Source organism: Diadema setosum, chromosome 18 (genome assembly GCF_964275005.1).
Source record: "Diadema setosum chromosome 18, eeDiaSeto1, whole genome shotgun sequence".
In the NCBI taxonomy this organism is placed as follows: Eukaryota; Metazoa; Echinodermata; class Echinoidea; order Diadematoida; family Diadematidae; genus Diadema; species Diadema setosum.
In genome coordinates, this window is record NC_092702.1 from 15,710,747 (window position 1) to 15,726,620 (window position 15,874).

General features: G+C 39.3%; 1 protein-coding gene across 1 annotated transcript; it reads right to left on the minus strand.

Moving 5' to 3' along the window:
- Window positions 1–621: 621 nt before the first annotated feature.
- LOC140241662 (26S proteasome non-ATPase regulatory subunit 4-like) lies at window positions 622–14,933 on the minus strand. The gene is made up of 11 exons (XM_072321405.1): window positions 14,834–14,933; window positions 10,648–10,788; window positions 9,274–9,385; window positions 8,867–8,953; window positions 8,339–8,407; window positions 7,549–7,610; window positions 6,640–6,808; window positions 5,831–5,939; window positions 3,940–4,092; window positions 3,212–3,303; window positions 622–2,498 (listed from the first exon to the last, which is right to left on the minus strand). Exons 1-11 carry the CDS (start codon window positions 14,857–14,859, stop codon window positions 2,322–2,324), a joined length of 1,197 nt encoding a protein of 398 aa, XP_072177506.1. The 5' UTR covers window positions 14,860–14,933; the 3' UTR covers window positions 622–2,321.
- Between the last annotated feature and the right edge of the window lie 941 nt (window positions 14,934–15,874).

A 15,874-nucleotide genomic window follows, 5' to 3' on the forward strand; every position in this document is an offset into this window, starting at 1 on the left:
ACACATACACACCGAAAACTTTCTCTGGGTTGGTTTTCATAACAACCTACTCATTCATGCGCGAATTTTAGGGGGTGTGATTTGAATCCATGCATGTGATCAGCGAGAGGTGTGTCATTCTGTTTGGACTATTGCGCATACTTGTTGAGTGTATCAAAATGAATAATACAGCGAGAGCGTTTCAACTGAAGTGTTGTCGGGGTAATGTCGGGGGCATGTCGAGGTAATGTCAGGGTAATTACCCCCAGCTGGCCAGGGTAGAATTTGGCAAAAGTTACTGCGACAATGTTCGAGTTGCATTTTGCAAGGACCATTTAACAGGCAGGGTAAAAAAAGATTGAACGGACAGTGTCGCGGTAACTCTGGTTTGAAAGGATCTCTTAAAGCAGGGCTATGATAATAGTAATCACTATCATCATACAAGACCATCATCATTAACATCAGCATCAGCATCAGCATCAGCATCATGACCACGGCAAGGAGATCACAGAAAGAATACTAAATATACACAATCAACAAAAAAAAAAGAAAATAAAGAAATTGGATAAATAAAGAAAAAAAAATAGTACCATGTGACAATCATGAAACAAAATAAAGTTCACAGTTCAAAGTTCAAATGTGTTAACTGGTTTTGATGAACTTTACTGTGGGAAATGAAGACATATAATATGCTTGCGTCTCATTTACATGTACATGCATAAACTTGCTGCTAATCGAGCAGGTACATTAGTGAGTTACCTTTCTGTTTGTTGTTGTTTTTTTCTTCTACATGATAATAATTCACATACACAACACTGACAAGTATGTCCATATGTACAGACTATCATGTACGTACCCCTTTCTGCATGGTTTTGGAACTCTACAGAGATTTATGTTAACAGAACTTTTCTTCTTCTTCTTCTTCGTTCATGCATTCATAATGATAAATGTAACACAACTCAGATGGGCCATCTCAAAGCTTTGAAATCAACTGCGCTTAAATGAGCAATGAATATGTGTGCAATATTTCCCCAGTAAAATTCTTGAGATTCCAGGAGAATGCCGACTGCTTGGTGTAGTTCAGTTCATCAAACTGAACGATCAAAGCCATCAATTTTTCATTAATTCCTTCTATAACTTCAAAGTCTAAGGAATGGGCAAACCATTTTTCCACTAAATCTCAATCAAAAGGCCTGAATTCACACAAGTGCAGATTTTCAACCTTGCATGAGAGAACCTCTCAAACAGTCAGCCTTTTGAATGTCCCAAGTGTACTCTGAAGAAGAAAATTCCAACCATATGTAAAAATATCTCACGTAAGTCACATCATCATTGTTATCTGTTTTCTATCCCAACAATATGTGCCAGAGTGCAGTTCCTGACCTTTGAAGTGTTCAACAAGCTTGACAGCAAAATCTTGCAACAAAAATTAAGCCACAGGTATTCAGCGAGTACACTGGAGACACAATGTACAACGACACACAAAACAAATATTCAACTCTGTAAACTTTCCAATTTGTTTACAAATAATGTGATGTTGTGCACAGTTTCACAACTGGAGTTGAAGTAAAAAAAGATAAGGAGTAGGAATTTTGATAAGGGAGAAAACTTTCCCAAGCATATGACTGTAGCAGCATGCACTGTGGATAATGCAAATGGTACTGTACATGCCAAATATCTAACAAGTCTAATTTTGTTGCAAATCAGGACAACCCGACAATATTGCAAGGGATTAAATTTGTGACTCGTGAGTACTGTAATGAATGGAGAAATGTATGCAAGCATGACACATTCATGTCGGAATCAGATTTATATTATTGCGCATTGTTAAATTTGTGAATAGCACCCAGCTGGCGAAATTCGCAGTGAAATACATGGCTTATACGGTAAACCATTCAGTAAACGGAACATTCACACGGTGATATAAATGAGAACAGCTCTCTTGAGAGTCACAGGCACAAATTCTCAGAACTTTTCTTTGCACCTACTTTTTTTTCCCATGCAACAGCTCAATCAGCAAGGTTTGTCAATCTCTGAAATTGAGTCATCACGATATCAAACAGTGTCTTTTTAATCCATTACAAAACAAAACAAAAGAAAAAAAAAGGCTTTGTTGCACTGAATCCTGAATACTCATACCATACCCAAAAAACAGTAGGTGTAAAAGTAATATTAGCCAACTTTTTGTACTTGCAACACGGTCAATATATTACGGTGATACCACGAGGTCATATCAGATCACTACTGTACACATTACGGTCTATTCAAGCCATCACTACTCTTTGTCTGTTACACATAGGAATAAAGAATGCCGACACTTTGATGCAGTGATGATGAGAATATTACTTTTTGCTCCCCTTCTCCTCCTTCTTCTCGCCCCCCTTCTGCTGGTCCTGCTGCGTCAGGTTGCCCATGGCTCTCCGCACGTCCTCGCTGGTTGGGTCCACTCCGGGTAGGCTCTGGAGGACGCTCTGCAGGAACTCGGGGTCATTCATTACCTCAGAAAAGTCCTCATCGGGCTGAAGGTGAAAGGAGGGGGGAGAAGGCAGAGTGAGATCGAGATGGGGGAACATAAAGAGGGGGGCAAGGCTGGCAGTTTATCCAGCAAAATTTCTTGAACTGAATTGCACAGGGTCTCTGAATGAAACTTACGTGTAGATTTACCCATCTAGTTATACCCATGATGTGTGTGTGAGAATATGCATTGAAAGTGAAGGCATGAAAGTATACATGTGTGTTTCTTTGCTTTCTTCACATCATCCCTGTATCAATACACAATATACAAATCACGTAAGGAGTTTTACTTCAAAAAGACCCAAAATGTTGGCATCGAGCACAGAGGTCATGAACCTTATTCCTTACGTCTGACTCAGGGTGCTCACATTACAATGAACACAGTTATAACAAAATTTAGTTGTAACATAGTAAAAATTCATTTCCCAAAATTATTATCTTTATAAATTATACCCTCATATTGATTTTTTTGTTTATCTTGAAGAAATTGCCCATTCCAAGGACTTCGCTATAGTGGGAGTTATCTGCATTTCACTCCATTACAACTTTGCAATTATCTTTTTTCTGTATGACTAAAAATCCTTTGACTCTCTACCCTTCAAGTTCTATCTTGCAAAGTACACTGGATAAGTCACACATTACAAAGAACTGGCAAAACTGTGTAAAATGCCATCAAAGTCTGGACCAAATGACTGATTTTGATTTTAGGGGGCAATACCTTGGAGGCAGCTGATTCTGCAGCAGGCGTGTCCATCTCCATGGGCGTGGCTTCTTGTGAGGGGGGTTCCGCCGATGACGAGGGCAGGTCAGCTGCATTCAAGACATGGTAGGAAGTTGGGGGGGGGGAGGGGAGGGTGGGGAAGGAAAAGATACCAACTCATCACCATATAATGCACTTACTTACAGAAGCCTCTACCTCCATAGGATTACCTCACAAGATTGTCTATACTTCTTTCACAATCGGCATGTAATTTCACACTGAGGCTCATGGATATGACCCATATCCACCACAGGATCAAGAATGAATGTATTATGACTTACTGCTGTCTGTTCCTTTTTTTCATTGGGGGGGGGGGGGGGTACAAAGATGACAAAACAGAGAACTTTTGCCATTAATGTATTTGTATCTCTTACACACATATCTTTTTAAACAGATGCGTAAATGAAGTGATCAAACTACATAAACCATTAGTGCGGGTAACTGAAGTTGACAGAGCAAATCAACGTTAAACATCGCAAAATATACCCTATACCATTCAGTGTGAGCACCCTCTTTTGTGGGCAGCCTTTCAGACAGTATACACCAGAATAAATGGGGATTGTGATCCCAATCTTCTCGTGAAAATTACAAGTAAAATATTTTCTGCAGATAGAATTTGGTTAACTCTAAAGTAGGGCTTCCAAATAAAGCAGTTCATATTTACCAGTTGCGCACTGTATACTCACATGCAACTGTTTGGCGCAATGACATCTGGAGGGCATAGGCAATCTGCTCTTCTTCCGTCATGGCACCTAGGTCTGGGGTGGGCGTGTCCTCAAAGCCTCCCATGGCCTGATTGGACATCACCAAGGCCTGCTCCAGCAGAGCCTCCTCGGAATCTACAAGATTAGAGATAAAAATACAAACAACAACACAGACTTTCCATCAATCTCTATGCAATAAATGTACACCTTTATACAAAGAGGATGTTGTGCTTCATGAAAAAGTCGTAGTTGAAATTATAGGCCCTTGCATCAATATCCTTCTTCCACAGTTATCGAGACTTTTCTTCGCATCAGGTTCACTCATGCAAGTGTTGTCTCCTATGAGACATTTAAGTCATACGAAGCCTGGAATAATACTGAAGATTTGGTTCTGTTCAAGTTGATAGAGAAGTTTGGTGAACCATTGCGAGTGTTTAGCAAATCAGCTCTTCTTTGAGTCATTTTGTATTACCTGGTACCTGTATTTGTCACGCATTACACACAGAAACTAGGCATGTGCCATATGATAATGAGGCTCATCCACTGCAAAACCAAATCAAAACGGATTTCCAATGTTTGCTATAGCAAAACTCATAAAGTCAATCCATACAATTTGCTGTGGAACATATGTTTACTGTATCTCATTGCTATCTTCTGAATAGTGAATTTCAAAAATATCTCAAGTTTGACTGCCAAAAGTAACTCCTCTTGTCCTTGTATCAGGTTTGCCTAACTTCTATTACATACTGGATTGCCTTGTCATTACCTCCACCAAGGGGGGAGGTTATGTTTTTGTTTCCGTTGGTTTGTTTGTTAGTTAGTTAGTTCGTTTGTTCGTTTGTCCGTGTGCAAAATAACTCAAAAAGTAGTTAACGGATTGGGAAGAAACTTGCAGGAAAGGTTGAGAATGACACAAGTTACAAACGATTAACTTTTGGTAGAGATAAGATAATTTTGGGGGAATTTATGAAGGATTTTTGATATTTTGGCAGGTAGGGTCAATGAACTTGCGAGTTAAGGCTGCGCATATTTGAGATTTGCATGCGCGCACTACAGTGAGTGCTCTAGTTTCTGCTAGGGCGAGGCGCGCCATGCAGCTGAGGGTTTATGACGTAACAAAGGCTTCTATATTGGGAAATCGGGCGGCTTTCAGCACACAATGTAGTAAGTATGGGTGGAAATCACTGATCTCTGTGGAAGAACAAGATCAGTGCGGGTGGAAATGGGCAGCATGCTTGGCGGAGGTCTGCGCTCTCAGAGTGCTTCTCTAGTTGTAAATGTAAGATGTGGGATATACTAGATGTAATGAGTTACTGTGTCTAGATGGATTTACATGTATAAATCACTGTTGTACATTAATTCCTTCCCTGTACTTGGCCTATAATCCTACATGACGAACTTTCTCTTGTATTGTTTACCCAGAGATCCAATATGCTGCTAACATGTACAATACTATATGAAGACTTTAGGATAATTTTCTTACGCTTGGTAGATAAGAACAGAGGAACATATAATTCAGTATATATAATACATTAATCATATTGGAACAAAAGAGTAGACATTTTGAGTGATCCAGTGGATTCTCGCTGTAAGGAACACTGAGAGAACAAATTCCTCTTAAAACAATAGAATTGTTTCATAGCTCCAAAGTTCAATGTTTCTTTGTATTTCATTTTGTTTAAATTTCTGAGAGGACAAAATTTCAATATTGCAAAGTTAATTTACAAGTCCCTAGACAAGATGTCCTTTGAATAAGTAAAATAAATGTGTGAGAATACAAAGCGTGCTCCATCACGGCACATATCACAAACTACCTGAACGATGAGACAGTCTTCCATACACACTCTGCTGCTGAGTTCAGCCTTTGACCTACCTGAGGGTTGGACAGCAGGCTTGAGGGAGGGGTCAGCACCTGCATCCTCTGGCTTCTTGGTGTCATCTTCCTGCCTCTGCCGCTGCTCTTCCATGGAGATGCGAAGGGCCTGGGAGAAGGGATAACACCATCCAATCCTTATGCTGGTGCAATTTGTTGTTGTTGTTGTTGTGTTTTGTTTTGTTTTTTTAAACATCTGACCCTCAAAGTCCATACTCATTTGTACATCTCTGCTTCCCCATTCAGATTTATTACAACTTTGTGAGGCAGAGAGATTAGAAAGAGTTAGAAAACAAAAATTGACATGAGCAATAAGCTAGTTCACAGTTCCACTCTGTGTAGGAGCTGAAAAAGGTCCATTTTATTTTGTACTATCAGGCATGATGGTTTTTAAATTAACTGATTCTGGTCACCTAGTCTAAATGCAAATTAATTCTTTGTATGAACATGAATGTCATAAATTGCTATGTCGGACAAGCTAATGCATAATGATGCATTGAAAATGAGTGAAGTACCTAATTAACCAAGAAAAAAGACAGGTCATTTGTATTAATGTGCACATGAGTTAATCGTGAACTGGCTTATTGGAAACTCCAGTAGTAGTGGAGTGGCAGTAGTATTTAATTCAAGTAGAATTAGTATCAGCAAATAACAAATAGCAAAAGAAGGCAGATCGCACACACACACATACACACATACACATACTGAACACGAGGGTATATACAATATCAGATTCACTGTAGAGAATGAAGCATAGTTATGATGATGACTCAAAAGGAATAAGACCGACCAACATCTGAAGAACTCACCATTGCCAGTTCGGGGTCTGTGGAAGGATCAAAGCCAAAGTCGAACTCTCCACCAGTGGCCCCTGGTAGACCAGGCACTGCCCCTGAGCCATCCTCGCCGACGATGATGGGCGAGTTCATGAGGGCATCAGAGAGCAGAGTTCCCGGTGGAATGGTGACGAGGTGGGACCTTCCAGATCACAGACAAAATAGATAAATAAATAAACTAAGAACACTCTTATAATCATGCTGATGTTTAAGCGCAGTTCACTCCAGCATCACATACAAATAGACATTACATAAAACAAATAAGACAAAATAAATTGCATGGTTCTTGAAGGGAGAAAGTTTGGCCAAATAATGCCATAACTTCTGACACATTAGTCATGTTTACCAAGAGATCCATGGAGGTTTCTGTTTCTTCATCTGACATTTCATCCCTTCCTATTCATCTCTGTGCACACATTGCCCCTGGCACATTTGGTTTTGTAAATGATTGCCTTATGCTCACAAAATTCTTAACACTTTTTTTTTTTTGAATTTGTGCCAATTACAATAATTCACCGATTATACTCTTGGTGGTCATTCAATTACAATATCAGCAAAGAATACTAAACAATTTTATGACACTCAAATCATGCAATAAAATTGCACTTCTAACAGGTTTGGCTGTTGTGGTGGTAGGAGATTGATGAGGCTTGCAAAGTCCAGTTCTTGTGAAGCCAAATTCTGGTACTACCCTGGCAGGATGTACCTATCCAGCAGTGAGTGTCTATAATTGGAACATGCTGTGAATACTTGGTTTAAAGTTTTGCTGGTTAGGAAATTGTAATAACTGTAAGAAATGAAAGCTAACAGGAAAGTCTCTGCCTTTTGTGCTATGTATCTGCTTTTCCACATTTAGCATGAAAGTCCTACACAACCACTTACCCTGTGCCTTCATTTCCATTGATTGTGTTGATAAATGCAGTCAGCTTATCTGTATTCACTCTCTGATTAGGGGGGAAAAAAAAGACAGAAAACAAAGAATAACAATATCCCTACCACTCTCTTCAAACGGCAAGAACAAACACTTTGGTGAAAAGGAGGGAGAACTTGACTTGTTATATATTCTCCACACATTCACAAAGTGATTTCAAGAGTCTGTATTCAAGTGATGAAACGCTTTCATGAAAAAATGCTTGCATTTTAGACCTTCAGCAAAACTGCAATAGCATGTAAAACTCTGGACCACAGCTTCAAGATATGAAGAAAAACTCTTACATGCCGAAGACTGGTCTGGCACATGTATGCGTGTGTCAGAATATCGAGTACTCACTTTCCTTCAAACGTTAACCATCCCAACATTTAAGAAGAATAAATATGCTACAACCAATACATTCTGGAGCATTAAGCTTATACCAGTCCATATGATACATTAAAGAAATAAGTACCTAGACTGTAAAAAACACATCACGCTATGGTGAACAAACGGCACTACACAAGCAGAACAAAAACACACATACAGAAAGAAAAGTAATTATAGAGTAAAAGCGATAAACACCAGCCACCTACATGTACATCAACTGTCAATCAAAACTTTTAATAACATTGTACTAGATGTCTCTAGTCCCACTACATGGGTAGAGTGTCCATTCAATAATATGAATACATACCAAAGAAAGTTTTCCTAAATATCAGTACTAATTTAAGATATCATGGATCACATATTCAAACTTACATCTTCTCCAAAGTTGATGACATCGACAGAAACTTTCTCCTTCTTCAGTTTCTTTGCCATTTTCACAAGCTAGAGGGTGGAGGAAAAGGTTGCAAAGAGCACATAACCAAATTTCATATTCTGGGGTGTAATGAGACTAAAGTCCTTGTTTAAGAGCTGTGGTTGACATGATCAGTCCTAAAAACAGCACCATATGATTTACACTGATATGCAAAGTATGCATAAAATGCAGAATGTTGAGTGTAAGTCCACGATATAAAACAACAATGGCACATTTCTCATTCGAGTACAGAGGCACGTCTGTTTTACCTCAATGGAATTTATGCAATGACAAATGATATCATTAACTTTATATCTGTGAGACACATGTCTCTGTTTACACACTTGACATACTAACATTTTTTTTTCTTTTTTTACATCTTGAGCAGTTCTGAACTGCAATTGTAAGCACAAACATGAATGCATCAGTGGGATTAGAGTAAACTCTGAGAGCCCTTTACAGCCATTATCAAGATCATCAGTACAAACCTCTTTTTCTTCATTCTCAACCGGGCTGCCAACAAATGCTACAATCCTCATCCGGTGATTTTTCCCTTGTCTGTGCTTCAGTGCCAGCTGGAAATGATGTGAGATTGAAGCAAAACAGGGATATAAGACATGGGCTGCATTGAGTGACAATGAACATTGGAAACAACCACAAGTAAAGACGGTACTAGACCGCGCAAAGCATCATATTATATACAGTAGAACGTTTTTATTTCTAATTATATCAAATGTTATTACCAATTAAATGAGTTATGTCTCTTTAATGAAGAAGATATACATAATTTTTAAAAAAAGGCAACGGTAATCTGAAAAATCATCTCCACGTTAATATAATCATGTACATTTTGATCACAAAAATGTAAGTAGGATCAATTGCTACACATGCTCACATGGGCAACCCTGATACCAGTCATGAAGCTCAGACTCCCTTTTGGAGTGACCTGATGAAGCCTTGCGAGAATACGCCCAACATCCGTAGTCATGGTGACAAGGCATTTCACTCTGTGAGATAGAATGAATATAAGGCGGGAAACAAATCTTCATTTAAGGCTTGTTTGGCTCAAAAGTCAACTCAATTTCTATGTCCACAAAAAAATGTTTTGAAGAAAACCAAGTTGTACTACAGTGTACTCATGTTATAACAAACACAGTAATAATGAGATTCTGGTTACAACGAAATGAACATTCAGACCGCAACATTATCCGCTCTAGTTTTTTATTGTTAATTTTTTCGGTTACAACAAAATTTCAATGTAACAAAAGAAAACTGCTGGTCCCAAGGACTTTGCTATAATGGGAGTCCATTGTATACTGTTTTCAGGGACAAAACGAGTGGGGTATGAAGCACACTTTCAATATACAGTGCATTTTAAAACATTGTAGGGATCCACAGTCAATGAAATGACTACCCGGTAATCATGATGATCACTGCATCAAACTGATCAGCAGTAACATCTCAGAATGAATTTATACAATAAAATGATTTTATGATGTTCTCACTCTTCATAAAAACCACACATACTGACAGCAAAGGAGATCACTGAGATTATCCCACACAATTCACTACAAATCACATGAAATGTCTTGCTCTGATTCTATGACCGGGAAATCCACTAATGTGAATCTTATTGCACTTTCACTAAAAAAAAAAAGCACATCACAAGACAATCTGGTGGCATTTAAAGGAGATCTCCGGATGATTTTCAGACTTTTACATTTGAACAACTGTAAATCAGTTATAATGAGTAAAGAGTTTCAGAATTTATAGTGATTGGGATGAGGAATAAGTATGTTTTCAAAATTTAAAACAAATTGCACTGAACAAGGATGATGACATGACAGCCTCACCATATGAATGCATAAGTTGGGGCTCAAGGAAGCAGAACAAAAGAAGAAGGCATGTATACATTCTACACAGATGAACTTTAAGCATTAGCGATATTGTAACAGAATTATACTGCTACATTTCTGAAATATGTGAGGCTTGTATGTCATCAACATTGTTCAGTGTAATTTGTTTAAGATTTTTCAGAGTATTCGTTTCTCTGCTCAAGGACCACAATAAATTCCACAAATCTATACATGGAGCTGCCGATTTATGAACTACATGATGTGAAATTTTGAAAATTGTCTGGAATGCCCCTTTAAACACTCCATCTCGTGTAGACTAATCTCATGACAGAACGTCTTTATCAATCCCTACAACAATCTTATCTAGGCTGTGTTTCTGCTGTTCACAGAATGGCGTTTACTTGCCAACTTACTCTGACAGTGTTATCAGACCAACTGTGTTCTCAGGGTTAGATCTGGTCTTAGAGAGGCACACCAGATTAACGGCATCTTGCTGAGCCTGGATCCTTGTTGGTATGAAGTCTCCATTCCGCATAAATTCACTTGTGTCCACACTATTGGAAAAATAAATAAATGCACATAGATAATGTATAAACACATGAAGTGGGATGGAGATCTTAATAAATTTTGTCTGAGAATTTGTTCCATTCTCTCCTCCTCCTCCTCCTGTTATAACATTTCTTGGAGATAAGGAAGAAAAATTATTACACCATGAAATCATGATCATGAAATCCATCTTGGCACAGGTCAAGATATAACCTTCCATCACCGATGACAAGAGGTGCAGAGACAGTTAGCTTTACAGCATCACAAAGTATATAATTATGATTGATGCCATCAACTTTTCGTTGGTAAAATTTCTGATATTCAATAGGGGGTTCCTTCAAAAAAAAACAAAAACAAAAAAAAAAACCTATGATGGGACTTAAATTCACATGTTACAAGTTCTAGGTCTATGTAAAGTGTTGGCTGTTGTCCAGGATTTGAAGAGGGAAAGCAAACTCACATAATTAGTGAGTTCTCCACTTTTAGTTACACGAGAGAAAAGTGACAGTGACCTAACTAAACTCTTCTATTATTGAATAGTCTCATAGACAAGAAACCACCCACCAATAAGTGGGCTGATGATAGAGACTAATCAGGAGAGGATAGACCTGGACCTGTGGAATCTTCCTGTATCTTCAGTAAAGGTAAAGGTAAAGATGTCAGCAAATTTGCCCTCTCAAACAAAAACTGGGGACACAAATAATGGATGCAATTAGACAATGACAGACAAGCAATGAAAATAAATTATCAATGTGTGCAACCTCTGGTCGGTCACCAAGTTCAGTTCGGGCAACTTCAGAATTCGAAAGTTTTCCGATATCGGCAGTCCTGGCCAAAGCCTGCCGTAGAGCGCGCTCAATACTTCCGAATTCGGACGTGTCCGATGCAGTAGTGGCCGTCAGCAATGCAGCTGCATGCACGCTTTCCTATTACTACACAGCACTCGGGCGAGGCAGGGAGACTGACGACACAAAGCAAGGAAAAATCTCAGAAATTCATATCAAAATCAACATGTTTTTTTCGAATTTTACATACCTTGATGTGTGGATTGTGGAATATCTGTCAAACTTGTAGGGCGAGTTCCTTTGAAAGCAGTTGAGAATTGTGATTATGGGCGAGAGTGGTTAGTTAGGTAAGAAGAAGCATGCCGTTGTTAGCCAATGCGTGCCGAAAGCCGAAAATCTACGAAAACTTCTGAATTCGGAAGTTTAAAATTCAACTTTCGATTTCGGAAAACTTCCGAATTCTGAGGTTGCCCGAACTGAGTTGTGAAGACAAGGAAGTGACTCTCTACAAATCTAATCTAAAAATTCAAGAAAATTGAGCTTAAAAACATGATTTCCACCATACTTTGATTTTGTCAAAAAAAAAAGAAGTAAATTTATTTCAAGTTTTGGAAATAGAACTAATGTTAGAATGGGGCTAACAAGTGAAGAACAGGCTTTCTAGAGTCACTAACTATACACAGCCCAGTCGCTGTACATGGTACGTCGCGACAGGGCTGTACGAGCGCGACCACCAACCGGTACGTCGCCGTACCATGTACAGCGACTGGGCTGTGTATAGTTAGGCCTGGCATGAAAGATTGTGTACCGTGTGGACATGCTGGATATGATGATCAATTTCGGTAAGTTTCATTGCGTACATTTGAATACTGATAGCATCAGATGTAGAGTAAATATTGAAGAGTATACTCGATGAGTTTGAGGTGACAAAAATGATGTTAAGTATCAAAATTCAAAGCTATCGTGATACGATTACGTCGCTCTCCTAGTGGTTGGTGGTCGCGCTCGTACAGCCCTGTCGCGACGTACCATGTACAGCGACTGGGCTGTAGAGAGGGGTCTAGATATCGCGCACGAAAATTTGAAATGCTCTTATAATAGAAGTTATTCCATAATCGTACCTGAATTTCTCAATGAATATCACGAAAATGCAGAAAAATCACCTCCCAGAATCTCCTGATGATACGATGCCGGAGTAGTGCGCTGTCGCCGTTTGTATGTCGGACTTTTTTTTATGCGTTCACCTTCTCGGGGTATGTAAAGATCGCACAGCTGCCCTATGTAGTTTCATGCGTGAAAGTGTCTGCCCCTCTCTGCGGCTGTAGCGTGCTTCGGCTTTCGTAGAATATTATCAACGATCGATCGAACAAATTACGAATTCTATCGGCTACGATCATACGAACGAGATAAGCGAGACGACACGTCTAGGCTACAACATCCTTAAAAAAAAGATTTTAAGCTAAGGTAGGTAAATTATAAGGTAAAAAATCGGAATTTAGTGAAAAATTTGTTCCAAAAAATTGGAAATTTAGTGAAAAATTTGTTTGAAATCAAAATTTCTTACCTGCTTTCTTCTCATGTTTAGCGGTTGTCAGGTATTTTTATTCCATGGGCGTATCGGCAAATTTTGCGCTTAGTCCTACGCGTAATATTGCTTGCTATATGCAGTTACGCTATGCGCGATCATTAAGTCCCTGCGCGAGACCTAGTACCCTTATGCACTTGTCAATGTAATGACGCACCCCACTACCCCCGGACATGGGTGCGTCATGGTCATTTTTTGACTGACCACACGGGGTTTTTGACGGACACCACAGTCACTTTTTTGACAGACAAAAGGCTGCAAGTGACGAACACCACAGTCACTTTTTTGACGGACAACACGTTGAAAGTGACGAACACCTCGGTCACTTTTTTGACGGACATCCTCGGCATATTTGACGCACCCCCGAAAATACTGAAACGATTTTTGCATACGTTTTATTCAAGCAATTTCATTTTCTTTTGGTTCGTAAACATAATTTGTAAAAGTTTCGGCAAGTTTCCCTTTACCCTGGCTCTGCAAGCACCGTACCGTCATTCACCGTACATCACGCTGCTGCTACGATATTCCGTACAGTAGGCCTAGTATGTATTCTGTGCATGCAATCCATCCATACGACTGTGTGCAGATGCGCTGTGTGTGCGCGGCCATTGCTAGTCCGGTGGATGCATACTGCAGCGCAGGTACACACCACGCCACGGCATTCCCGCGAGTATACACAGCCCAGTCGCTGTACGTAGAGATTCGCACAGTGTACTAAGAAATTGTTACATCGCTAAACAAGTCCCTGGTTTGACTTGAGATTGATTATGCGTGATTTCATGGGTTTGTTGGATAGAAAATGTGAGGAGAAAGGGTGGCTTTTAAATTATTTGCTTGCCAGATTCTGGCAAGCATTTTTCCCTCTTATTCCAAAATGCTTCCCGACTTTGATTTTCACTTGCCGCGGGAAAACGCTCACCGTAATTTCACTCGCGGTACGTGTATACGGTACTGGTAGCGTGCAAAAATGCGTGCAGTTTTCCATAGGCTGTAGCCAAGTGACGCACCCCTCGGTTCAGAATAATGCGTGTTATTTTCCATAGCCAAGTGACGTACCATGACGCACCCCTCGGTCAAAAATTTGACCGACAATGATGGGATTTTGACGCACCCCTCGGTCAAAAATTTGACGGACAAAGCTGGTAAAATGACGGACACCTGGGTCACAAATTTGACGGACCAAACGAGGAAATGACGCACCCATGTCCGGGGGTAGTGGGGTGAGTCATTACATTGACAAGTGCATTACTATTGTCTATATATAAAGTCACATGCATACGTTACGTGCATTGAACAACTTGTTAACTCCACGTGAATTTATGGGTGTAGAGTCTAGATTTCTAGATCTACAAGTAGAATCTATTACACTTAGGCCTAGATACTTACGGACAATTGTAGCACTTTAGTATAAAGTTCAGTGTAGCACCATGCCGCACAGTGCCATGCCATAGCCATCATAGGCAGAGCATAGGCCCAACTACTTAACAAACATAGGTTCGATACTAACACGATATGCAAGATATGGGACTACACAATTCTACACGAAATTGCTTCATCACTTATCTACACATACCAAGGATTAAAAGGTAAGCTTTCGCTTTATTGTAGAAACAAACTTAATCGCTTCCAATGATCAAGAACCATATATTCATCTATTCTAAAAGCATAGGTGGTGTTTCTTACCAAATTACGGTACTTTCAAGCACCATTGTTGATCTTTCTCGATTGAATTTTCAGCGGAATGAGGAGAGCGAAGAGTGACGAAGACAACTGTAGATGGCGCTATCCTTCAAATTACAGGCAGGATCAACTAACTGCTGCTAATTTTTATGTTCATCAGATTCAGTCATGGTAGCTATAAGACTAGTGCACGCAGTGCTCTTTGCTGAACATCTTGAAAATAATGATTGTTTAAACTTCTACTTCTACTTCTACTGCGATTCCTGTCACTCAAAGCCTCTTCAGGAACTTTTCTATGTAATATTTCTCACTCTTCGATGCACTTTCACTGCACTTTCGTGACTAGTAGGGGCCTATACACTGCTACATGCACTTCACAAAATCTCACAAAGGTCCATAAAAAGAGAGATAATAGATCGATGATTATGAAAGCCTTTGTCGGCAGAGTTAACGTTTCTGCCTGCTGCAGGCCTACAATTCTCCACAACTTGTATCAAATAAATGCCAACTTTTGAGTAAAACGCAAAACCATCATTGATGAGATTATAAAGCTAATGTTGGAAATTTGGTGATTAGAGTAAAATCAAACAAGCGTGTACGGTTGATATTGTTTGTTTTCTGAACATTGATGTCAGTTTCAACCGCATGAGGAATGATTTATCATCGATAATCTCCTTTTAGGCCGATTTTGTTATCAAAACAACCATATGACTACCGACTAAAACCCTCTTACTACAAATGAATCACAACTCTACAATAGCTGGCCTATTTTTATTTCGATGCCAAGGACTTGGTTTATTCTGAAAAAGAGGGAAACTCATTACGGTACTTTTTCTACATTTGTTTCTAATCCATACTTTTTGTGACATGAACAACAGCTAAAAATTCAATTATATTCAGTTTGATTAAACTCCTCCGTTTTTTTTTTTTTGGTCTCATTTTGTTGCATTCTTTAAAGTTAACTTGAACAGGAAACTCAACAAACCTAAGCCTATAGCCTACAAACTGGTTTCATTACATGATGACCAGAAATACTCACATCTG